Source organism: Saccostrea echinata, unplaced genomic scaffold (assembly GCF_033153115.1).
Source record: "Saccostrea echinata isolate AGI-Se365-2 ecotype Australia unplaced genomic scaffold, CSIRO_AGI_Sech_v1 ptg000062l, whole genome shotgun sequence".
NCBI lineage: Eukaryota > Metazoa > Mollusca > Bivalvia > Ostreida > Ostreidae > Saccostrea > Saccostrea echinata.
In genome coordinates, this window is record NW_026889811.1 from 3,591,436 (window position 1) to 3,618,254 (window position 26,819).

At 34.6% G+C, this 26,819-nt stretch overlaps 1 protein-coding gene across 1 annotated transcript; it reads right to left on the reverse strand.

Moving 5' to 3' along the window:
- Window positions 1-25,007, reverse strand: LOC133175518 (MOG interacting and ectopic P-granules protein 1-like). Its single transcript, XM_061310637.1, has 4 exons — window positions 24,879-25,007; window positions 15,171-15,373; window positions 7,598-7,684; window positions 1-4,232 (listed from the first exon to the last, which is right to left on the reverse strand). The coding sequence occupies exons 2-4, from the start codon at window positions 15,370-15,372 to the stop codon at window positions 568-570; spliced, it is 3,954 nt and encodes a 1,317-aa protein (XP_061166621.1). The 5' UTR covers window position 15,373; window positions 24,879-25,007; the 3' UTR covers window positions 1-567.
- Between the last annotated feature and the right edge of the window lie 1,812 nt (window positions 25,008-26,819).

Here is a 26,819-nt window from a genome sequence, read left to right on the forward strand (position 1 = left end):
CTTTATGGAACTTTGTAATTTCCTTTTGAAAATTTAAACTTTTAAATTCAGTTTCTAGATGTGATGGGAAGTGAAAAGAGAACCCACTCCCCATAAACAACTTCACTATCTATCTGTATCCAAAAAGTGTTTATCTATATCCAAAAAATCTCTACCTGTATCCAATAGTATCCAACTAATGTTTATCTATATCAAAAAAATATCAATCTGTATCCAAACAATACTGAAGACAAGTGCCCACACCAGGAAAAGGTTGTATTCTGTTCAAAATGATATCAGAAAAGATAGTGTGATACAAAGTAATATTTTAAGCACTAAATGTTGACTGAATTATGGAATGTTTAACATACCTTTTCCACATACAAACACAATTTTTTACTATGAGAAATCACACAATCTGTACACAATAATTGAACAAAAACACCAATAAGTAATGATGTGGAACTTGTGTCATGATTTTGTGAACAATTTTTCACCTTAAGAAAACAAATTAATTAGAGATGAATTCAGTGGTGGCTTCCTGGTGACTTAGTATATAATAAAGATTTAGGCGGTAAGGTGAACCAGTCACTCAACAACTACTACTTCCTCAGCATCGAGTTTTGCTTTCTTGCTTGCTGATTTATCACTTTCATTACTCTTTCTTTTCTTTGTAGAGTCGGCATCATCACGTTTCCGTCTACTTTGAATTTCATCCCAGATCTCTGATTCAAGTTTGGTGAAAATTTCTCGTTGTTTTTCCAAGTCCATTTTAGCCTTTCGTTCTTTACCCATCGCAACTTCAATTTCTTTCTCAGTCAGTCGTTTAATTTTCACTGAACACCTTTTTACATGTGTACGAATGTGTTTATTGTAGAATGCCTGTTTAAGGTTCTTTAGACCACAGACAGGACATTTGCGACCTGCTGATTTACAGACATGCTTGGCTAGATCTGCTGCTCTCGAGACCACCATTCCACATCCTGAGCACGTAGCATGGTCTCGGAGACAATGAAGAGTCAACTGAGTGTTGTCTGGAAATTGTTTTGAACAGAAAACACAGAAGTTATTTCGAGCGCCTTGAGGTTTGATGGGTTGAGCACTATTTGAAGACACTGCAGTGGGAGCACCTTTAATGACGATGCCATGTGCTGTTGCCATGTGCATTTCCAGATCTTTTCTAGACCTTGTTTGAATTGCACAAAACATGCATCTTCTGAGAATCATACACTCATTTGTGGTCAGGTGATGAACAGTTTGCAAGTGAGAATACAGATTCTCTGGCTGCTGAAAGCAAATCCAGCATCTGATCTCTGTTCTAGGTGCATGGATAACAGTATCAAAATGTCTGGAGCTTTGTCTGTGTTTTGCAAGTCCCATGGCAGTCCAGAAAGGTGCTTGGCACACATTACATCTAAACTGTGGACTGTTCTTTTGGAAGAGTACAGCAGGAAGATCCACTTTGTGGGCATAGAAGAAGTGGATTTGTAGGGACATTCGGTCTTTGACATAGCCCCCACAAATTTCACACACTTCAAATCCTGCTTGTTGTCCAGGTAGAACACTAGGCTTGGCTACCACTGGTCTGTTAACACCCTGCTGTTGTTTTAGCATTGCTCCGACGGTCTGAGGCGGTTGCTTGGTTACTGTGCTTGTACCCATGGATACCAACATGGGATTTGTCACAGGTCTTACTGCTCTTGTCAAATTGAGTTGACTTATTTGGGCTTGACTGAGAGGTATCATGTAGGGAACCTGAGCATTACTGGGTCCCTGTTGTAACATTATGGGGGCTGATGGTTTTGTCATGACTATTTTTGGCCTGATCAGTGGGGGTTTAATCTGTTGTTTGATAACTTGCGGCACAGGTGCTGGATTGGCTCGTGCTTTTTTGGCTTCAATTTGGGACTTGTACATTACGTTCTTTAAGCAGTAATTAATATCTGTGTAATTAGGATGGAGATTTTGGTTAAGTTTGAACTGTTTATCACATTTAAATCTATGTCGAGTCAAATTGTTCTTCACCTTTGCTTCAAAATAGCACAAATGACACTTGAATGGATCTGGTTTGTCATATATCCTGGCTTTTACAGAGTGTTTTTTCTCCATATGTTCAGCAAAAGCCTCAGGAGATGCAAAAGTGCTGAAATCACAAGCATCTTGTGGACAGTGTAGGACCCCAAAGGGATCTAATGGGGGGCTCATATGTGGGTGCTCTTTGTGAAATGCCATCACATTTTTTGATTCAGAGACAAAATTACAACCAGCACACTTCTCAGTTTGTAATTCTAAATGCTTGTATTTCTCCTTTAATTCTTTCACTACTTTTTTCATTCTTTCCAAGTTTTCCTTTTCCTTGTCTCCCAGTTTGCCTTGGTCAGACTTTCTTCCTTGTACTTCAACAATCTGGCTGTAAGCAGACTGCTTCACAATATCACCTCCTAGATCTTGAAGAAACTTTGTCATGGAACTAATATCACTTTTAACTGGACAATTGCCATTCCAGAAAGTGTTATCAAACTTCTTCTGTGAGGCTTCATACTGAACTAAGGCCAACAATTCCCAGCTGGACTGAGGGATGAGATCATCAGGGTGAATACTTGCCTCTGGCTGCTTTGTAACACCTGCTGGGTGGGTATTTGCAATGGCTTTGTTGAGCAGACTTGTATAAGGCCCTGGGCCTTTGGAAAAAGATGTGGAGGAACCACTCGTCACTGGGACTTGGATAATTTGTTTGCGACCATCAAGACACTGAATTACATGCTGAATATATCTCTGGCCATTCGGTGCAACAGTGATCATGCCCGGTTTAAATGGCATTACAGGAGGCTTATTCTGGACTGGAGGCAATGGCTTGTCATCAGAGAGGTCTACAATCACTACATCATCTTTGACTGTACTTGTCACCTTGGGAATTTGCTGCACAGGTTCTGGCTTTACGCTGCTCCTTTTGTCTTTTGACACATCTTCATCTCTATCACAATCTTCATTGATGGTTATTAAAATGTCTGATCCATCAATATCCTTCACTTTATCCACAGCCTCATTACTTTTCTCCTCTACAGTTGAGCTGTCCTCCGAGGCTGCATTGTTATTCTGACTTTTATCAGTTTTATTTTCTATAACCTCATTTGTATCAAGTTCAGTTTTTTCAGAATTGTCCTCTTTCACAGAACTTTCTGGCTGTTTCACCACAGTGTCATCTTCCATCTGAATTTCTTTCTCTTCCTTTTCTCTTTTTTCTTTCTCTTCCTTTTTGCCATCACCTTCTTCACTAATTTTTTCTACAGACTTCACTTTTTCTTCAACGTCAGCATTTTGATCCTTACTTCCCGGCTCTTCCTCACCAGCAGAAGCTAAAAATTCTGGGACAGGATCACTGACATTACTCTCTATAAAGCTTGAGTTATCTTCTGACACACTGATGACTGAATCATTGAGTTCCATCTTATCTTCTGACACACTGATGACTGAATCATCGAGTTCCACCTTATCTTCAGACACACTGATGACTGAATCATCGAGTTCCACCTTATCTTCTGACACACTGATGACTGAATCATCGAGTTCCACCTTATCTTCAGACACACTGATGACTGAATCATTGAGTTCCACCTTATCTTCAGACACACTGATGACTGAATCATTGAGTTCCACCTTATCTTCAGACACACTGTTGACTGAATCATTGAGTTCCACCTGGTCTGATCGTGACAGAGAAGTACCTACATCAGAACTATCTTTACTGTCAGAGAACAGAAGGTACTTTTCTGTCTCAACATCCAGCTGGGTTGGTAGTTTGGCGAGTTCCCTGTCTTCTTCTACAGAAATATTTTCCAAGTTTCTGGATTTCTCATTCACACTTGAAATGTTTTTCTCAATAGTCAAATTTAACCTTTCCTTTGTAAGTGATGAATCCTCGGGTCTTTTTTCCTCTGAATCACCAATATTTGTTTGATCACTTTCCAATCCCCTGCCAGTTTCATCTGTGTCACTGTTTTTATCCTCAGAAGAAGTAACTACATTGGATTCATCAATTGGCAGAAACTTCTCCTTTGACATAAACGAATCTAGACTGGACTCGTTCGATGACACTGTTTTATTCAGCAAGTTCTCCGATTTAATCACCATTGAATTGACAACACCAGAGCTTACATTGTCAACCTCATCCAAAGAAGAAGGATCTTCAATAGGTGCTTCATCGTCTTGATTCAAAGAAGAAGGATCTTCAATAGCTGCTTCAGTGTCTTGACCTGGAAATTAAATAAAATATCTTTTATTGACACTGACTGCATTTCTAATAAGAATATTTCTTATAAAGTAAATTGAAGTTCGTTATACATTGGACATGGAATTCATCCTTTGTCTATGGTAATCAAGAGGTTAACATGCCTTGGGGGCCATCTGAATACCACAAGTTTCTTAAAATACGACCATTTTTGCTCCACCTTGGACTAAAATTCGGCACTTACAACTTGAATTGCTTGGAAATAACTGTATTTTAAAAATATGAAAATTGTTTTTATTATGAACCACAACCCACACTATCATTTACCTTGATCTCAAGGAATTAAAAAAAAACAAAGTGCCCTTCCACAGCATGATACGCCCGTCAAATATTGTTCAATTATCACAAACAGTTTAGAGTGCAAGAAAATCAAGTCAACCTTGATACAAGGATTTCCAAGATATTTCCACTCCTTATAATATTTGTTTATACCTTTCCTGTGGTGTAGGCATGAATTATAACAAATATTACATTATCGATCCTCAACTGGTTGTGTTAGAGCTTGACAAATGCCCATCTGCAGCCCTCACCCCCACCCCCCACCCCACACACACATTGACAGTCATACACATCTTTCATATTTGTGAGACATGATGCTCTGAAATTTGTTTGTTGATATTTTCAAACAATTAAATAAAAATATCATATTAAACAATATCAATTAAGTCTTAACAACTTAATCTATACCAAATTAATTTTGAAATAAAAGACTGGCCATCAAATGACATATGCTATAAACTGACCAGCAGTTTTTCTGTCTAATTCCCAAAGGATACAGATAAGAGCTGCTTGATCAGAGATGCTCTAAAAGAAATGATTGAGACAGCTAGCCTACCTACACTGAACTCATTAATTAATCTTTAACTGAATGCATGTCCACTCATTACTCCAAGGGATGAATGGATCTGTGCTATCTGCTTTGTAGTGCAATTAAAATGCATATTTATGTCATTCTGAAATTAAATTTGAAAACAAAGATTTTTTTTTTCAATTTGTTACAAAGATTTATCAAGAAATTTTAGAAAAAGAAATTGTAATCTTGAAGCAACATTTTTAATAAGGTTACTGCTCGACTCTAAGATTTGTAGGGACTATCTACCATAATTAAAACTTTTTTTTTTTAAATACTTGATTTTTTTTGTTTAGAATCAATGTCAGGCTGGTTTTAAGCTGCAATTCATATGGACATCGGGCATGCTAATTCCAATATCCCCCCCCCCCCCCCACCCAGTATAATTAGCTTAAATTAATTAGTTTATTATACAATATCAAATTAGTTTATTATACAATATCAAATTAGTTTTAATTACTTTTCACGACAAAATCATTTTAAAAGTTAGGCTAGTCCACAAAAACTATTTAATCCAACATGGCTGATTCCTCTGCCCAATTCCCAAGAGATAAAGAGATATAGATAACACCTGCTTGATCAGAGATGCTCTACCAGTTAGGTCCTCACACTAAACTCATTAATTTCTCTTTAATTTGACATGCAATTTTCTGTTATCAAAATTCTCCTAGACCAGTGCTTGATAATTACACCCATGAGAGAGGTGGAATTTCTCTTGTAACATTTGTTATAGATTGCTGTAAAGTATATAAGGAAAAAAATAAGTATTTTCTTGATTTTAACATTTTTTTAATAAGGATACTGCAACACTTTTACATTTTTTGGGATTGTGTAAATTCATAGTAAAAAGACAGTTTTTTTTTAAATTTCACTTAAATTAAAGGTCACAGTAACCTTGAAATAGGTCATGACACACCTTCTACCTAAGATGCATAAACTGGCCAAGTTTGATGATTCTAAGTCTAATAGTTTTCTAGTTGAGCCGGACAGGATTTTTCCATATTTGGCCATAGCATCTTAATTAAAGGTCAGAACGACCTACTTTTAGTGCTCGACACACCTTCTACCCAAGAAGTATCAGCTGACAAAGTTTGATAATCCTAGGCCTCATAGTATTAAAGTTATGAGCCAGACACGAGAAAATCTAACAGACAGACAGACGGACATGAACGCCATAACATAATACGTCCCGTCTAAAGACAGGCGTATAAAAAAAAGAAAGAAAATTTTAATTTCAACAAGATACCCAAGGGCTTTAATGGTCACCTGAGTATAATACAACCCTGTAAAGGATGGTATGGTAAATAATTATATAATAAAATGTAACTGCAGCTCAAAAACAAAGTACTTTTAATATATAAAAAATTCTCATATTATTCTTTCACTCAATTTACCTATCATAAGTGAATAACAGTGCCTTATCTTCCCATCAATCTGTCACACTCACCATGGGCCACATGTATTGATTTTTGAAAGAGTTTTTCCCTATATTCCCATGTGAAATTTAAATCCCCCTTTGCTCATCAAAGGATACATGATTTGGACAAACTTGAATCTGCATTACTTGAGGATGCTTGCATATTATAAATATCCCCCTTTGCTCATCTAATGATCAATGATTTGAACAAACTTGAATCTGCATCACTTGAGGATGCTTGCATATTATTGATATTAATATAACTAATCATGTAACCCCTCTCTTGCCCCTGGATAACATTGATCAGAAAAGTTCATGACATTCTTATTCAGCTGAGCTTAAACTTGTTGCAATGTCAACCCTGATTTAGAGAAAAGGCTGATATGTTCTTAAGTTTATAAACCAGCGTTTTTTCCCCTTATATAACTGGTACCGATAAACGGTACCATTCCCAATGCCAAAAAACATTAATTTTTCCCAATTTTGAGACTTAAAATTCCCAATTCAACGGCCAAGCAGCAGAGTACGGTGACATCGTATTTCTTTTTATATGAAACATTGTACAAGTTGACTAATTGTTTCACTTCTGCTTAAATCAAAAGTAGAGCTTAGTCGTAATATGGCGGTACCTGTGGTGTAGACAGCATAGTATCTTACATTTTGACAAATTGAAAGCATGAAAATGCGAAAACAATGGACATTGTAATGAAAAACAATATAAATACTTGTTGTTTATGCTTTTAAACACGGAGTAATAGGTAATGAGGTTGGAATAGACGCAAAATATATTTCATTTGTTTTAATGACAGAAAATTTTCCTTTGTTCTACTTCGATGCTATTTTTCCCAATTGAACCAGTACCTGACCCTTTCCCAATGGGTAGAAAAAATCGCTGTGAACATCATACAACCACTACATTTATTATACAGAAATGGATAGCAATGAGATACCCATGAAACTTGTCAATGAGTTATATAAAAAATTCTGAAATATGAACTTTTGATCTGTGCCTTATTTGAAATTATGAAAAATGAACTGAAAACCCCCTTCTGATTGCCTTTACCTTCTTGTGTTTCTTCCTGAGTGAGTTTATAGTTGTTTACTGAAGGTTTTATACAGAATGGATCATCAGCATCATCTTCCAAATCACCTACAAAAACAAGAACAAATTCAATAGCTGTTGTTTTTTTTTTTCTTTTCTATTAATTCTTATTATTAAAAAGTTACTACACTGCTGAAAAAGAAGCCTATGGGCTTTGATGGACACCTGAGTATCATAAGTTTTGCATGAAGCTTGTTTCCTAGGTGCTTAGGAAAAAGGAGGAATTTTTTTTTCAAAAGCCATCATCAAAAAAAAAATTTGTTTGATGTACTCTGACCCACATTTTTTCAAAGTGAGTAGTAGGTATTTTTTTTTAAGTTTATTTACAGTATCTATTGATAATTGTCATAAAAATAAGAAACTTTTAAATTTATTGATATTTTCCTTATACACAGGACCGCTACAGTACCTGGCCATAAGTGAGTCACAATTTTGTTTTTTTTACTTCTGCAAATCACCAAATTTTCATGACACCCTATATTTGCGAGATTTTAAAGATGTAAGTGTCATATACAAAATAACTAGAACTGTCCAAAATGGACAAATTCCCCCTCTGGGTGTTTCAGAGAAAGTGCCAATTCACTAATACTAGTATTTGATTTGATTTAAAAAGTGTTCACAATTTCTTTAAACAGTGAAAATTTACCGGTAATTGCTTAATATATTTTTTGATGAAAGAAACTATGGTGCAGCCTAATAAAACATCAATACTAATAACAACACTGGGTTTTTTTATTACATTAAAAAATATATAACAATTTTTCAAGTATTTCCCTATTGGAAAGTATGGCTGCATTATTTATCCATTTTTTCTACAGTGACTATAGGTCAAGATCATGACACACCCTCATGTCATAAGCAATCTTTTGTGTGGAAACTCCCAACATCCCAACATTATTCTCCGTAAGAATGATACTGAAATGAATTATGAACATTTTCTGTCACTGACCTTAAAATTGCCCAAATGACCTTGAATCAAGGTCATGACACACCCTCAGGTCATAAGCAATCTTTGTGTAAAATGGGGAACTCACCAAGTTTACCTATAAGAGATAAGGACCGGACACAAATTTTGAACCTTTTCTTTCAGTGACCTTGAACTTGCCCAAATGACCTTGGGTCAAGATTATGACACATCCTCAGGTAATAAGCAATCTTTGTGTAAAATGGGAACTCACCAAGTTTATCCATAAGAAAGATATGGACTGGACACAAATTTTGAAATTTTTCTTTCAGTGACCTGGAACTTGCACAAATGACCTTGGGTCAATGTCATGATACACCCTCAGGTCATAAGTAATCTTTGTGTGAAGTAGTAGATTCTAATGTTTCTCTGTAAGAAAGATATGGACTGGACACGTTTGCACAGACAGACAGACGGACTGAGACAGGGAAGGACAGACACACAGACAAGGTGATTTCTATATACCCCCCGACTTGGTTTGTGGGGGGTATAAAAAATTGGCATCTCATATTTGTTAAAGATAAACATGACTCATAAAAGGAAGACCTTTATCCTTATCCTTGTCCGCCATATTTCCCTCCAACCACATTTTAGTGAGCCCCTATGTAAGCCCGACTTTTTCGGGGTTCTAAGTATTACACTGTACAGATCTCATCTGAGTAGATGTGTCTACAATATTTTCAAGAGGACAAGCACCTTATAAGCATACTACCTTCCTACAAACAGTCTTCTAAAGCTCTTAAAGATCCTTTGAGTAAAGAAGATCTTCAAAGGTGTACTGCATTTTCAAAATGTAGTCTAACTTAGCCTTACCCTTGCACCTTAACCCCTAAAGGACATGAATATCACAACTCTAGTAGACAGACTGCAGCTGGCTAATTGTATTCGGCGCGTCGGCGCGCTCGCGCAACAGATTTTGTTTATAAAATAAATTATCGCTTATACAATATTGTTAGCATCGGGCTCGATATCATAAATAATCAAAGTACTTAGAAGTACAGAGAGCCGGTCTCATTTACAGAGAAGCGAACAAGTCCGTTTTACATGAAACATACATTGTAATTACAGATGAATAACAACAAGACACTGGAAGAATATGTAACACAAAAATATATTTATGGCATATAGTATAAATAAAAAATGTTTAAAAAATAAAATAAAATAAAATGCAGTTTGAATTTACATTGATGCAGCAAGGTCAAATATACACAGACGGGTCCTCAGCGGGGAGTTTTGCATAAAGGTGTGCATCGGGTCACATGCTCCCCGCATTAGCCTGGAAACACAACCTTTATCTATAGAATATGAAGCTGGCAGACTTGATGAAATTACCTATCGCATCTTTTAAACAAATAATTTATTGAAGAAAAGGGGAGAAAGTATATTATCAATTTTTTTTTTTTTAAGAGAATTTCTTAGTTAAATTAAATTTGTTTAATTAAGTGTTTGTATTGCTTCAAAGGTGGTTGAGCATACGTACTATATTCTTACTCATATTTAATTTGGCGGTGAGGAAGCGGTATTTCCGGTTGAACACCGTAACATAAACCGGCTATTGCTCTACGAGCAATGCGCTCGGCTAAAAAGAAAGTTTTATAGATGGAATTTTGTTTTTGAAGCTTCAACATCACTTGTTTGCACAGGGTCCGTTCGCCTTATTTATATTGCAGAAATTGAATAATTAACCAATGGATTTTTTAAATAAATTATATGTACATTGGTACATAAATTGCACACGGGAGACAACAGACGAATGCATGTGGTCAACTATACCGGTAATTTATACCTGTACTAATCAAAGACCCAGCAGACCAACAGAAATTAACATCTCAGTCCTTTAATTGAACATAACGCAGATTGTATGATCCCCTAAATTACAGTGACATTATTAAGTATAATTAAGTATAATTAAATCAATTAAGCATGTAAAGAGCATAAATATCAAATTTGAATTACTTCATTAAGATTACGGTTGATAAAAAATAAATACTGTAGCAACATTTGAAAAAAACACCAAGTAAAATATTTAATAAAATTAATAATAAATGTTGATATTTACTATATACTGTATATATAATAGGGCGAACGAGATATAGGGCGAACAAGAATAATGGCGAACGGACCCTGCGCGAACGGACTCATGCGAACAGGTAGATAGGGCGAACGAACCTGATACCATTATTTAACCGCCTGTTGTTTCTTTTATTCATGGCCACTAATTAATACACTAGTTTTATCAATTTTCATTGGCATAAATTTTTGTGCAATCAGCGAATGATTCAGTATTTCGTAAACACAGGTCATCATAAACCTTTTTGATATGCTTCTTACTTTAATGACCATCAAATTCTATTTTAATTTTCACTCTGCAAAACAAACAAAAAAAAAAAAACAAAACAAAAAAACAAAAAAAAAAAAAACAAAACAAAAACAAAAACAAAACAAAAATTAATGTTTAAGGAATGTTGATGTATTTTATATGATTGGATTTGTAATGAGATAAGTGGTTGAGAAGACTACAATATGGGGAGGCAGGACTTTATGTATCTGTATCTAAAGTTACTCCCCCTGCTCAAATAAAGAACAAGCTAATTTTTAGTAGTAGTAATATTTTAATACGTAACAAGGAATATTTGTCAAACACTGATACCAATGTTTTGCAGCTTATTGCCATGATAATCAAGTCTCTAAAAAGGGGGTTAAACTCTAGAGTCTAGGGTCATTACGTAATACCGGTAAATTTTTGTTATACATAAAGAAAATTTATAAAAACCAAAGCACTAAATATTTTTAAATGCTATACATGTATATAGTTAATGTCTAGGGTCATTACGTAATACCGGTAAATTTTTGTTATACATAAAGAAAATTTATAAAAACCAAAGCACTAAATATTTTTAAATGCTATACATGTATATAGTTAATGTTTGGAGAGAGAGAGAGAGAGAAATCGAAAGTATAGGCCAACTCAAAAAATTGGGGTATATTTCGGATTACTCTAGCACAAATTGTGGTAAGGCATGCATGGATCAAATGGGATCCGGATCCCTGGAAAATTCAAATTTATTTGAACTGACATAGTAAAATTACTAAAGCTTTGCCTTGGACCTCTTCCCCTTGCGATTTGAGCCAACACCTCCTAGGGAAAAATTTCTGGATCCACCCAACAAAAAAATACAATCGGGCTCGGGCTGTCGACTTGAATATAACCGATAATGCTTAAATCATAAAGAAAATCGATGTCATTTGAGTGTTTTAATGCAGGGAGAAAATACTTTTGTGATATCGGGTTGAGATGGACGCGCTGGCGCGCCGACGCGCCGAATACAATTAGCCCTGCAGCTCATCAAAACCATGCAAAAAGTTTGCTGTTACATGTCAAGGAGTAAAGAAAGATTCTCAAAGGTATAACATTTTTTCAAGGTATGACTAACTTAGTTAACCTAAGCACGGTGTCTGAACATTTGGCTCCTTGGGGATGTAGTTAAATTTTGGTGGTGGACTAATCGTTCATTATACCCATGCATAGTTTTCTTCTAAGATTTCCAGAAATATGAAGACTGCAGGAATTCTGATGTTTTTTGGCCCCATCCCTCAGGTTCCAGAAAAAATGGGACCACAAAATTCATAATTTTTTCCACTTTATCCATAGATGCTACTTACCAAAACAATTGAAAATGGATTAAAAAAGATAGCAATAGGTCAACTGAGTCACTCAGATGACCTAAAAAAAAAAACTTGCTGTATGTATGTTAAAGGGTACCTGCAGTGGCTCTTTATTTTTAAATATGTTGAAGATCATGCTAAAATAAAACTAAAGAAAAAAACCGCACTGAAATCTATGCACAACTAACGAAGCTATTGGGGAAAAACCCTATTTCACACCTGAGCGATTTTCTGAAACGCTCGGTTTTCGGGCCTTAGCCGCGGTGACGTCACAACATGTACCGGCCATTTTGAATGCATAGAATACGGTGGAAACACGATGAGGATTTTTTGTGTTTTTTCATTAATTTTTAGGGATTTTGTGAATATAAATTAACTATGACTATAGTATTAGTTCTTAGTTTTGTTTGAAATTAGTTTAGTGAATATTTTTTTCATTATTTCTTTGTGTGTGGTTATAATAATTAACGATACTTGGAATCGCCAAAAATCATCGATTCATATTTTCCAATAATTAGGAATCGGATTATGCCAATTATATCATCAATTTTTTTTCCTTCCGAATATATATTGACATTTTTTAAAATTCTATTTGTAAGCAATAATCACAAAAAGACAGTACACAAACGTACGTTAATAAAAGAAAACATTTCTAATTTAAATAAAAAATAGTAAGTACAAGGTTAGTGTATAGGTCCCTGGTTAGTACTTATATGATGTTTGCTGTTGTATTCTTTGAAAAGTGAAAGTATAGAATACATATTTTTCTATTATTTATATTGGGAAGTACATAGAATTAATATGAGAGAGTGAGTGAGAGATTCCCTTGTTTAACCCCCCTCCCCATATACATGTAATTGATTCAACAAATGTTATTTAATTTTATGTTCTTCGTTATATCTTCAATATGAGTAACATTTTTATTATTAAATTGGATTGTTCATTTTTAACGTCAGTTGAATTTATTAGTAACCCCCCCCCCCCCCCAACACACACACACATAATTTTTTGATTAAAACAAGTGTTTCTGTATTCATCTTTCTAACATATTAATCTGTCAAAGCCATTTTAAAATAAATTTATTGCTTATTCAACTTTTGTTTATTCGTGTTTCTTATTTTCCTACACGAGGGACCTGTAGCATGTTCGTCTCCGTGGTTACGTACGAAATCCACGTGTTTCACCTGTCAATCAATATCACTCGACGCAATCTTGAATGGTGCGATTTGAGACATTCATCGGCTCCTTTGTCGAATACATAGTGGGACATAAGTAAATAGCCGGAGGCACCGAACGTTTATCACACCTTTCCAAGTCATCGGTCTTGACCATAGCAAGTGTATTACTCAGGTAATCCCAAGTCCTACCCCACCACACGTGTAAATTAAACTGATTACAAAGAACTTGTTGAAAAATCCTATAGATTAAATATTTTACACTTTAATTAATTCAAACTGTTTAGCCTGTCAAATGGTGATTTGTATACAGTTTTAAAAAAATAAACAAAACACAAGTACATGTATATTCACCTAACTTTTTGTTCATATTTTACTGAATTATAATAGATTGTCTGTTGAATTAGTGATAATTAAAAAAAATGATTTTTTTTTCTCAGTTGACATGTTATTCTTCTAAATTCAACATACATTTAGAATTTAAATTATTCATAAAACCGCCAACGATCGGAATTACATATGAGTTTTGTTTCCGAATCTATTACAGATTTGATAAAGGGAGGGGGTCTTCTGTAATTAGGACCGTAGACTATTATTTGAAAAACCGGGTACTTTACAGTTCTGCACTTTGTATGCATATTTTTTTTTAACCTTAATGGCTCTTTTAAAAATTATATCAAAGATATCTGAAGACTACATAAGAAGGATATGATGAGAGAGAGAGAGAGAGAGATGAGAGGGGTTAAGATTTATTTAGCATTGCAGACACACTATTTGATGTAATGTAACGTGTTTTAAATTTTTATTTTGTAAATTAATTTTAATTAGTACAATGACAAAAAAAATTATAAGTACATTACCATAATTAGGAGTACGCGGGTATCATTATTTAACAATTAGTTTTAATTACTTGTATATTGAGAATGACCCGATTTTTGAAAATATATTTGGTTTTGACTTTGAAGGAAAATTGAATTGATAATATTGTTTCTGCTGATTGCTAAATGGTAACAACTGATTATCAAATTTAGACATAGAATAATTTTTATCTAAAGGAGAAAATTGTCAATTATCATTAAGCCGATAGTTATGAAGATCTTGTGGAAATAGTTAACAGCTTGATGAACGAACTGTTTTAGGACATTGAAAATATAGAATTGAAAATTCCTGTATTTTGGTTTTGATGATTTTTTTTCCAGTCATATTCAGTAGGCTGTAACAGGGAGATATACACAGGAACTTTAATTGTAGTATACACGACCCTGGCTGTAGGCTATTTTGAAATCTAAATTCCTCGTTAGAATCGGTTTCTGGTTCAGCCTAGTAAGGTCTGATGCAAAGCTCAATAATTATTCCCTCTGAATTTTTAAAACTTATAGACCACTGCCTCATATCAAAGCTAAAATCGTCGTTGTTTTCCAAGTTAATCTCATTGTCGTTAATACTGACCCGCTTATGCGGTACATGTTGTGACGTCACGCCAGTAGAGCCTCGTTATCGATCATTTCTATTTTCGCTTGATTGGATTTTCAAAACAGGTAAAAATAGGCACTTTTAAAGCGCGATAACTTCGTTATTTGTGCACAGATTTCGATGCGGTTTTTTTCTTTCGTATTATTTTATCGTGATCTTTATCATTTCAAAAAATAAAACGCTACTGCAGGTTATCTTTAATACACTAACAATCAATTGCTTACATGGTCAGATTCATTATAGAAGATAATAATACCGTTTTTGATAAAGGGGTTGTCTAGCTTGAGTTGGATGACTTTTCGTGTTGCTAGACTCTGCTGTAGGGAGGGACCCTTGGTCTCCTGCACTGGATCATGGTTAACATCTCCATTGGGAGTAAGAGCCTGCTGGAGGGAAGCATCTTTGAGATCCTTTGGGCCATAGTCAACTTCTCCATTGGTCCCATTTTCCTCCATCATCCTGCAAAGTTCAGTATCATAAATGATTATGCATCCATAAATTTTATAACCTTACTTTTTTTAGGCGAAACAAAACACAAACAACTTATCTAATACAGACAATGAATACTTGTACTGGCATCTGCGAAGTAAGTAGATATAGCTATATAAATTAACAGCAAGACAAGGCGTTAGCACATGATGACCCTGTGTGTTATATACATTGTCAAAAATTCACACTTTTCAGACCTGCAAGAATATGTTTTGACTGCACCCTCAGATCACCAATGACACAAGCATTGCAGACAGCTTTGGTTCCAGTAATTGAATTTTAATGAATGCATATATACAAGTGATATGCAAAAATGCAGATGTATAAGGCCTAAAAAAAATCTGTGTTCACATTAAACTGACCCCTAATTTTTGTGCCAACCCGATCGTTTTTTTCATATTGTAATATACAGAAATTGCATGTCTTTATGTTTAAGTTTTCCTTGAAATGTAATGGTCAATAAGATCACTTTTTAAAAGCAGTTTTAGGAGCTGTCAAACTGTAGATTGGGAAAAAAAAAATACTTTATCACGTTCAAAGATATTTTAAATTATATGCTATTTTATACGTTACTGAACTCTAAACAGATCTTGGTTTTCAGTGGGAAAAATTCACAACACGGTTAGTTAGGCACTTACCGTATATACTCGCTTATAAGTCGGTTGTACTTTTTGCAGTTATTCTGGAGTGATTTGCCACTGACCCACTTATAAGTCGGAACAACTTTTTGCCAGAATTGGTCGACAATTTCAAATTAATGCTCTGATGTTTTAACCTGGTTTCAATCAATATCTTTTAAAAAATGACGTCAATATTTAATTTTTGAATCATTAAAAAATAAGTAACGCACACTTAAGATTAAAATAAAACTATTAAATGTTATCAATACTTGTAATTTATGCACAATCTTAGAATATATAAATGATTTAATATACAAAAGACTTTGTTCAACGATAACCGGTCGTTTATAGATTGTTATCGTTGTTCAGAAAAATACCAATTTTTCCAGGACTCGCCTATAAGTCCGACACAGAGTTTGGAACCAAAATTTAACTCCCAAAAATCCGACTTATAGGCAAGTATATACAGTAATATGGAGTCATCTAAGGTTGAAATGGTAATCTGTAAATGGAGTCAGCGTCACCTCCCCTCATACAGATTTCCATTTCACACCCAGGAAGGTATATATAAGGTCCCAAACTAACCATATATCTAATAATCTTATCATTTAAATTTTCTTCTTCATTAGAATCAGTTTCAGTGGTGGATTTAAAGGGAGTGGCACCTGACCTGCCAACTCCCTAAAATCATCAAAGTCTCAATTTTTACTTAGAAGACTTCATTATATTTGCCCTGCATAATCTGTTAAGATAATGGTTAATTCAATTGTTGACAACTATATCATGATATATGCTGTAACGCATGACTGTATCGTGATATGTATCGTATCGTTAGGTAGCTTGCGATACTCAGGCCTAACAAGCATGTCATATATGGTTGTGTAGATAAATTATCTTAGAAGACAATGGTAATAAACAGTTTGTCAATACATTTCCTCTGAAAGTGTGTGTGTGTGTGTGTGTGTGGGGGGGGGGGGGGGGGGGGAGGGGGGAATAATCCATGTAATTTGGAGCTGGATACCTTGTGTTATAACTATACTATGGGTTAAAAAATTTAAAAAATTTATTACTGAAATAAGTGCCTGTGCTTTTTTTGTATCCAGATATAAGCACCAATATCAATTATTTCTGTTTTATTGTTGATAATCGTCTGGTAACAAAATGGGTTGCCATGGAAAAGATTTTACATCAGAGGTGAGAAAAATCATAGTTTATTTGAGAAAGATGTTACATCAGAGGTGAAAAAAATCATTGTAAGTTCATTTAAGAAAGGTTATTCTGGTTGCAAAATCTCAAAAATCACTGGAGTTAATCTGAGGACTGTAAATAAATTCATACAAGTGAAAGAAAGGGGAAACAAAGAAAACCTTCCAAGAACTGGCAGGCGGAGAAAAACTGACAATAGAGACGATCATTGTCTTTTTCAGATGGTCCAGAACAACAGAAGGCAGACCTTTTAAAAATCTCACAAATTAAGTTAACAACAATTCCATTGAAAACATTTCATCAAGGACTGTTAGAAGAAGATTATTTGAAAATAATTGTAAAAGACATGTTGTAACTAAGAAAATCACAATAAGGAGAGAAAACTGATCATGGCAAATCAGTTTTTGTAGAAAGAAATTGTGTTGTACAGTTGAAAATAACTGGTCTAAAGTAATTTTTAGAACTTTATGATACAAAAGTGGCCATTGGAGAGGACAAAAAATTGTTGTATGAAGAAAATCTAATGAACATTTAATGGGAGAGCAGGGATGGGGTAATGGTAATGTGTAATGGTAATTGATAGTAATTAATTACAAATTTCGATGTAATTGAAAGTAATGTGTAATTGGCCCAATTTTCAATTACATGTAATTGTAATTTAATTAATTACTTTTGAGAAAAGCATGTAATTCACAATTACTTTTCAATTACATTCAATTACACTGGTGTTTAATAAATGAGAAATAGCCCCTCCCCTTTTATCAAATCCCAAACACTCTATTCAAGAAAGGTTAACTAATTTTTAGGACAAAATGTTCTATAATATGTTTTAAAAATCATATTTTCTTTATTTAGTGAATTGCTGTTTCCTCTTTAAAATGCATTTTCTTCAAAACTTTTTAATATTATTTATCTCCTTGTTTATAAATATATTAAAATAAAATTAATAATTTCAATTAAGTTGTTTATGAATTAACACTTAAAATATCTAGTCCAATGGATTCTAATTCTTTGTTTGCCATACCTACAACTTGTGTAAGAAGTGATTAACAGGTGCTAATTAGTGCCCTAGGGTTATGTACATATTGACACTTAAATAGAGATTTTACACACATTTTGACCTTACCTATTGGTAGTTTTATACACATACATTGACTATGTCTTCCCACAAACCTTTTTTAAAATATATAATTTGGTGTTATAACACCATGGCAATTTTTCTATTTTAATAACAATTTGTGGGAAGACAGTATAGTTTAACACACAATATGTCAATACTATAACATCTTGAGATGTATAGCTTATTAGGATGATGAAAAAAAAGCAGAAAACAAGGCAAAACGCATCCATTGTTTTGCAAAAATATATATGAAAGCTTAAAAACGAACACATGAATTAATGGAAAACAGCATCCAGGTCCTGTAAAAGGACTGTGTCTGAGTTGAAAATTGGCTCTTTTTTCCCAAAATTTAGGTAACAATTCCCAACTGATGACCAAATTCAATTTTTTGATGCTGTTTATGTATAGAAATAACGTGTTTTGAAATTTTAATCATTTTTAAAGATATATATCATGTGTATATGGGGAACAAGTCCAATATTTAACTCTTTAATCAACAAATAAATATAAGTCAACAACATTTCCCAATTTTGCCACCTTTTCGATTAGCCACCTTTTCGATTAAAAATTCACAATTAGAAGGGTACAGGACCCTGTACCAAAACGGGTCAATTAAGCCCTGAAACTTGCTATATTAGTCAGTGTTTATTTATTCCTGTCACAAATGCCCAGTGTAAAGTATCTTCATTGTGGCAGAAAAATCTTTAAACCTGATAGATGTAGGTTATGGGACACAATGCTTTAAAATTTCATTAACTGAAACTATATGAATATAAATGAACGTTCATGTTATTGACTATTTATCATTGTTTATTTTTATATGTTTTTTCTTAATGTAATTTGTAATTTAATTAATTACATTTGCAAAGTAATTGTAATTTAATTAATTACATTTCAAAATCCTTGTAATGGTAATGGTAATTTAATTGAAGGTTTTGGGCAAGTAATTGTAATTTAATTAATTACTTTCCTATGTAATTGACCCCATCCCTGTGGGAGAGGGCACATGTTCTGGGGCTGTATCACCTATAATGGTGTCAGTGCAGTTACACTTGTTAATGGAAACATTAATTCCAATATCTATATTGAAACTTTAGATAGATATTGTGGCCAGTCGTAACAAAAAATGCTGGAAACGTTCCTTGGATATTTCAAGAAGATAATGCTCCTTGCCATGTATCAAGACTTCATTTCTGGAAAGCAGTATCAAGATGTCATTTCTGGAAAGCAGACAATAATATTCCCATTATACCTTGGTCTTCACAAAGCCCAGATATGAACATTATAGAAAATGTATGGAGTGTTCTGAAAATCTGCACCAGACACCACATAAATGAAATAAACAAGTCAGGTCTTGAAAGAGTAGTAACTGAAATCTTGGCATCTAGAGTTCTTGAAATCTTTTTTCCGCTGTCAGTCATATGGACTGACTGCAATGTGAAGTTTGTCAGTCCAGACAGATTTCTATCAGTCCAAAAAAAAAAAAACCAACAAAAAGATGAAAACTGTATTTGAATTTTATAATCAATACATTTTGCATCCTGCGTCAATACACACTGTACATTTCATGCCAATTTGATCGTCGTATAACAATCTTCATTGAATTCTCATGGGGGTTGATTTTCTTCGTAAGTTTTTAATCTAGTTCGATTTTCTCACCTGGCTTAGCGCCGTCAACAAACTTATTTTAACAGTTTATCAATCAAAGTTTAGCACTCATTGTTCATCGAAGAAGCCTTTATGAGAAACAGAAAACAGATTACGATCGGTCGGTTATAGGGAATTCATACGAAATTCAGGGGTTGAACTATACGGTAGCCCGATGCCCAGGGCTAGTCATTTTAAGTCTCGGGCTAGCTAATATAAATGTAATGATAGCCCATCCGACTAGCAGAATTGAAAAAAAAAAATTCTCGTCAGTTTACTTTTGCTTTTCTATGTATACTTGTTTCTTTCGACTGAGAACTAGTTAATTTGTTCCTGTCATCAGAGTGTTTTGAACTTTAACTTGTTATGTTTTAATTTTACATAAAAAAAAAATTGTTGGGCTAGTTAGTTTGAAGTTTGGGCTAGTATTTTTTAAATGATCAGTAAGGTTGCAACGATAAACCGTTTGACGGTATATCGCGGTATATTTTTCCACGGTTCAATTCACGATACGCTAAACCGATATCGCGGTTCGGTTCAATTGGTCCAGAATTATCCATTTTGTCCGTTTTATTTCCTTCTTAACTATTTCAAAATGGCTTCCGCGTAAAACATGAGGTCGCCGATAACGCATTTACGGCAGTTAAACTCATCTCCAGCATCTTACAGACCTCAGATTTAACACGGAGAGGGACTTAATGTGATTATAAGTTATAGATGTCAAGACAAATGATAAACCCTTTAGATCTAATCTTATTCTTTGGTAATACACGATATTCCATCACGTGTGTATTTTGATGAAAATTCGCTGTCTTGTTGACTAAAACGTATTAACACGAGAAATATGACAATTGGTTTTCTACATAAATAAATGAATGAATGTCTTCCTTTTTCATTCCAATTTAAAACGAAGATTATTAGGAAAGGTCCCTGTAGTTCCCTGTAAATGTTCATCATTGGTTTAAAATGAAAAACTCAAAGATCTATTTAACAATCCAATTCAAGTTAACAAAATTTTATTTTATTATAAAAAATATGAACATTTTGTATAACCCTGTCAAGTTTAAAAAAAATATGATGACAAACTTGAAAGACTTTTTAACCTTCTTATGTATCGTGATATGTATCGTATCGTATCGTGAACTGAATACCGTGATACATATTGTATCGTGAGGTTAGTGTATCGTTGCACCCCTACTGATCAGTGGCCCCTGTGCTAGTGGGTTTTTCAGGAAAATTTCAACCCCTGAAATTTAGTCGGATTTTTGCAAGTTGCTCTGTCAACATCTACCGGTCATTTGGACTGACACAGAACCTAAAGTAATCGGTCCTTGGGCCATCATTAAAAATATCTTTGTTTCCCCTAACCCGACCCTAAAATCTCAAGCTGGGTAGGTAGGTAGGTAAATTATTTTTTTTTCTGACAGCAGTTTTAAAAATACATTCTGAAAAATTGAATAATATCTTTATAAATAAGAAATAACAAAAAAAAAACGGTTTATAAATCGAATATCATACAAATGAAGCGTCGCACGTGTGGCGCAGTGGTTAGAGCGTCTGCTCTGGAGGCACGAAGTAAGGAGTTGATCCTTATGTCGCGGGTTCGAATCCCACTGTGGGACGTGGAGACCGGTCCTTCGGATGAGAGCGTATAAACCGAGGTCCCGTGTCGCAGTAGGTGCTGGCACGAAAAAGATCCCTCACTGCTCAAAGGCCGTAAGTGCCGAGTATAGAGACAAAATTTGCAGCTCTCCACCGGCAAGTGGTGGCGTCTCCATATGAGTGAAAAATTCTCAAGAGGGACGTTAAACAACATACAATCAATCATACAAATGAAGCAACATGTATGGTACATTAAATCACAGATATTATTCATTTGAACTTGTGAAATATCTCAGGCAAGCGAATATTTATTGAAATCGAATATTTACAAAAAGACAAGATTCGCAAATACTCATTAATCGGACATCCGAGTATATTTTTCAAACCTACCATCATCTTTGAGATCTTACACAGACAAAATGTCAAGGGCCTTGCGTGGCGCAGTGATTCCGGTGTTCCGTTTTGGAGTCACGATGTAATTCAGGAGTTAATTCTAAGTCACATGTCCCGACGTGGGACGTGGAGACTGGTCAGTCGAATGAGACCGTAAAAAACGGTTCAGTGTCGCAGTAAACATGTAGATATTGGCACGAAAAGATCCCTTACTGATGCTGAATATCAATGGCCATAATTATGTTCCGAGTAAAAATCTAAATGAGCCCTCCACCAGACAGGTGTTCAAATTCTGTCGCCTAAGCAATTTCTAAAGGTATTTTAAAGCAAAGAAACAACCTCTTTTCAAGGGCCTAACTAAAGAAAAATACACTGTACGTCTCAGAAGCCATACCATAAGCCAATTTTAAAGATTTCAACACTATTTGAAAAGAGTGTACATGTATAAACAATATTTAATCTAACCAAACCATATCTAAAATGATTAAAGTTTCATATACATGTACGTGTATCTTATGTTAGAGTCACAAAATTTACCCCATATATAAAAAAGGAATGAAGAAACAACATCTGGATTATATTTATCAAGATGAAATAACTAAACAATGACATATTTACAACTCCTTTGGTCCTATATAGTGAAAATAGGATCAAAAGGAACTGCTTATTAGATCGAATCGAATGAAATGCAGTTAAATTTATTGATATGCATACACAAGGTGAGCCCCCCATCTGCTCATGAGGCAGGCTTTGCCATGCTTACTACGTACGTTAATTTTAGAAGACACATTTGTAGATACCATCTTAACACTCCTTAGTCATGGTATATTTAATTCACGATATGTTTCAAGAGTGTAGGATTCTTATAAGTAAAAGATATATAATAAGATTGATAGGTCGCCGTTGTTTCATAACATGAACTAAACCTCTGTGACAACATGTTGTGGGCACCAAATGAGAGTAAAACAAAAGCCACCGTTCTGATAAAAAACGGATTTTGATGAAATTGTATTTTATAAAGTTTATAAACAATAAAAAAAAATATTTGAATAATCCTATTTAAAAAACGTTTCAGTCAGCACGATTTAAGTGGGTCGGTCGCGTTAGGGGAAACAAAGGTATTTTTTATTTTGGCCTTGGTTGTTTTTATTGGTCTTGCCGACAGGACCGAAAGATTTCAAGAACTCTGGCATCACTTCCTTCACATTACAGAAGAAGTCTGTATCAAAGTATTCCAAAGAGAATCACAGCCATAATGAAAACAAAAGGATATATAATGAAATACTAGTAATTTATAGTAAGTGTGTGTTGTAATTAACATTTAAAAGCGTCTCCCAGTTTGCCAGTTTGGGAACGACTACTTTACCGGTCCCCAGAAAAACGCGCTAAAATAGAGCGTCGCCATAGGCAACTTCAATATATATATGAGATTGCGTGAGCGATCAAAAATAAAATGTATGAGGTTTTTGGCCTTTTTGACCCCAAAATCATATTCTACGGTTAACAGTTTAGTTTAAAACTTCACTTTTTAATGAAGTTTTTAACCTCGTTCTCTGAAAAAAAATTAATAAATATTGTTTATTCATTGAAAAATCGACAAAAAATAATTGTCAACGAAGCACGTGCGGCGCATGCTTAGTGTTGTTTCTTTCATACTTAGCCATTTTTTTCATGTAAACAAACCAATTGAGATGCCATTGAAGCTGAATTAAGACCTTGCAAAAAATCGGAAGCAACTTTAATTTCATAATTCATCTAAAAGAATGAGTCACTGGCCCTTATATCTCGGATGGTATGCAAGGACTAACCCAAATCTCCCGGGCAGATGCTAGACTAACCCTAATCAGTCAAATAATGTGCGAGGACTAACCCTAATCTCTGGGATGGATGTGAAACTAACCCTAATCCGTTGAATACTTGTGCAAAGACTAACCCTAATCTCTCAGGTGGGTGTAAGACTAACCCTTACCAGTCGAGTAGTGACTGCAAACCTAATCTTTATCAGTTGAATGACATAAATCTTACGTCATAGTGCAACGAGCATGCAGATCTTGCGGATCTGGGGACCGGTAAAGTAAAGTCTACCCCTAGTTTGGAAACTAAATTATGCAAACTACTGTATTTTGCTATATGTGTCAATAAAATTACAATAGGGACTAAGTGGACACAGTTTAATTTTTTTTTTCATCTTGACAATTACAGTTTTTCATTAAAAAATGATTAACAAGTATAAAAATTAATTATATTTCGACAGGCAAATTCCATGATTACTTGTCCAAATGGACACGTAGAACTAGAGAATAAGTTAATGTTGAGCCCTGGTTGATTGCGAAAAAAAATCTTCACTCCATCACTGCAGGAATTACCCACTGCAGGATCCCCCGTTTTCCATTTCTTGTCAGTCTTTATTTCTTACATTTACAGAGCACCGGTTCTAACGTTTTTGTTAGTTCAATTATTTTATTATTTTTCTAAAATTAAAAAAAAAAACAAAATAAATAAGAACTAAGAAGAAGACCATACCGTCAGAAACATTTTATGCCAATATTGTTCTCACTTCCGGTAGATGATTCCTTCTTTCGATTTACTGACCCGTGCACTCTGAATTCTCAGTTCAATTCTGATTTACGTAATAATAGCCCCCAATATATTCATAAAATATTTAAACTCTTCAATTTTTCTTGCTTTTGATTGATATTACGTGTTAAATGTTTTTAGGATATTGACGAATGCTTACAGGGTTGGTTCACCATACTTTTACCGCCACAACACGAGAACCCTTCGATCCACCACTGATTTAAATCTCCTGCGTATTTTGTTTACATAGCAATGGGGTCAGCATTAATAGTCACCGATTAACCTTACCCACTCATAATTATTACGTTACCTCCAGTGACTTGTTAGATGAATGTACAGCTCACTCCTAAAATACGTTGTCCATTAACAATGAATCCTGTTTTAACAACATGGCCGACTTCAGGTCACGTGATAGTGTCCCCTTTTTCTGCAAACGTGCTGCTTGCCTACGTCATATCGGAAAAGGACATATCGTCCAATCAAATTTCAGTTGATGTTAAGGCCTTCAAGTCGAGGAAATATATGTAATGACGTCATTAAGTCACGTGACGACTCGTGAGAATAATTTGGAGACGCTTCTTATATACCGTCAGTGGACGTAAATGACGTCATTTTCACAAATATATGACGTTTTGCGACGTTTCTGGCTCATGCAGAACAGGGAAGGGTTTTGTGTTCAGATAGTTAACGTATACTAATCAGCAAAGTATCTGTTGATCCTTGGGGATGGGGTGAGGGTTGGGTGCTGTTCCAGCAAATTCTGTGACGTTATCGTATTTCTGTGGCTAGTCGATCAATGCAATTTTCTTAATTTTTTGCCAAAATGTCCACAAATTCTTCAAGGACCCACTGATGAAAAATAGTTTTTTGGACATTGAGAAAATTATATCGTAGAAAGGTGAAATTATCATTAATGAGTGTCATGTTTAACGCGTTAACTACGATCTCGAGCCATTTATCCCCAGGAACTACAAAGTTTTTATGAACAGAAATCACTAAATATATGTGTAATTTTTTTTTCAGCTTATTTATCTTGGATAAAATGGTGAGAATGCTGAACAATTGATCAAATAAATCGTGTAATATTCTGCAGAATCTTAATCTAAGAGCAGCTCACTCTTACTGAATAAAAAAAACTCTCTAGTGTGTTCTGTTAAGAGAGTCCTTAATGTTGAGAAATCAGTGGAGATTTGATATGTTACTAAATTTGATTTAAAGGGGTAAACATGTCTTTCCATATCAGAACAGCGGTGTTTTTGATGTCACAAGCAATAATTATTGATATTCATTTCTTTTTATTAAATTTATTCCTTCCGAAAATGGTTTATAGTTGACTGGCATTAATGTGCATACATACACGAAATATTGTGATAAACTAAATGAAGTTATTCATTAGCTTTGAATTACATGTATTACAGGCCCGTAGAACGCGGGGGGGGGGGACTTTTTCTGAGTATAGTATTTTGCTACACAGTAAATTTTCCTTTATAAGCTGGTTGCCCCCCCCTTTTTTTGTTGTTGCAGTATGGCTAAGCACTGGTAATTTCAACGATTTAGACTGTTATTTATGTTTTGTTTTTGTTTTTGTTTTTTGTTTTGCTTGTCAGATTATTTCCGTAAATTGGCTCCCCTCACTTTTTGGTGAGTTTAAGGTTTTTTTTCTTTTTTATTGAGGGGGGTGTTTTTTTTTTTTTTTTTTTTTTTTTTGCTTTTCAGATTTTTTGGGAAGTTGCCCCCCCCCCCCAACTTTTGAACCGTTGCTACGGGCCTGTATATACCACAATTTAAAAATGGTCATAATGTTTACAGATCTATATATGCTTGAAAAGCAAGGGGTGTGTATAGTTTTATGGTGTATCAGTCCGTCTGTCTGTACGTCCGTCCGTTACGATTTAGGGTACCCATCTCTTATTCGCAACTCCTTTAATACCACTGAATATTTAATGAGATTTTCACAGAATCTTTGTTACATAGTGCCATTGTGTGCCTCCTATTTTCCATTTGATCGATTGGACACCCATGCATAGCAGAACATGGACTTTGCCATTATAATCATATGGGAGGCGTGAAGTATCATTTGGTGAGCTCAGTGCTCACAGTGCCTCTAGTTTATTAATAATTTGTTGTCTCTTCTTCATGAATGACCGATCGCAATTTCAATTGAGAGGGAAAAAAGAAAAGAAAAACATAAACTCCAACGATATTTGTGTAAATGCAAGAAGGTCGGCATAATTTACTGAGAACTTACAGC

What these genes read in the sequence shown, in the direction of transcription:
- LOC133175518 (XM_061310637.1), bottom strand. Translation starts at nt 15,372, where the DNA reads ATGATGGAGGAAAATGGGACCAATGGAGAAGTTGACTATGGCCCAAAG. An exon ending in CAACCCCTTTATCAAAAACG is followed by an intron (nt 7,685 to 15,170) that starts GTATTATTATCT and finishes TTGTTTTTGTAG; the next exon opens with GTGATTTGGAAGATGATGCT. An exon ending in TCAGGAAGAAACACAAGAAG is followed by an intron (nt 4,233 to 7,597) that starts GTAAAGGCAATC and finishes TTTAATTTCCAG; the next exon opens with GTCAAGACACTGAAGCAGCT.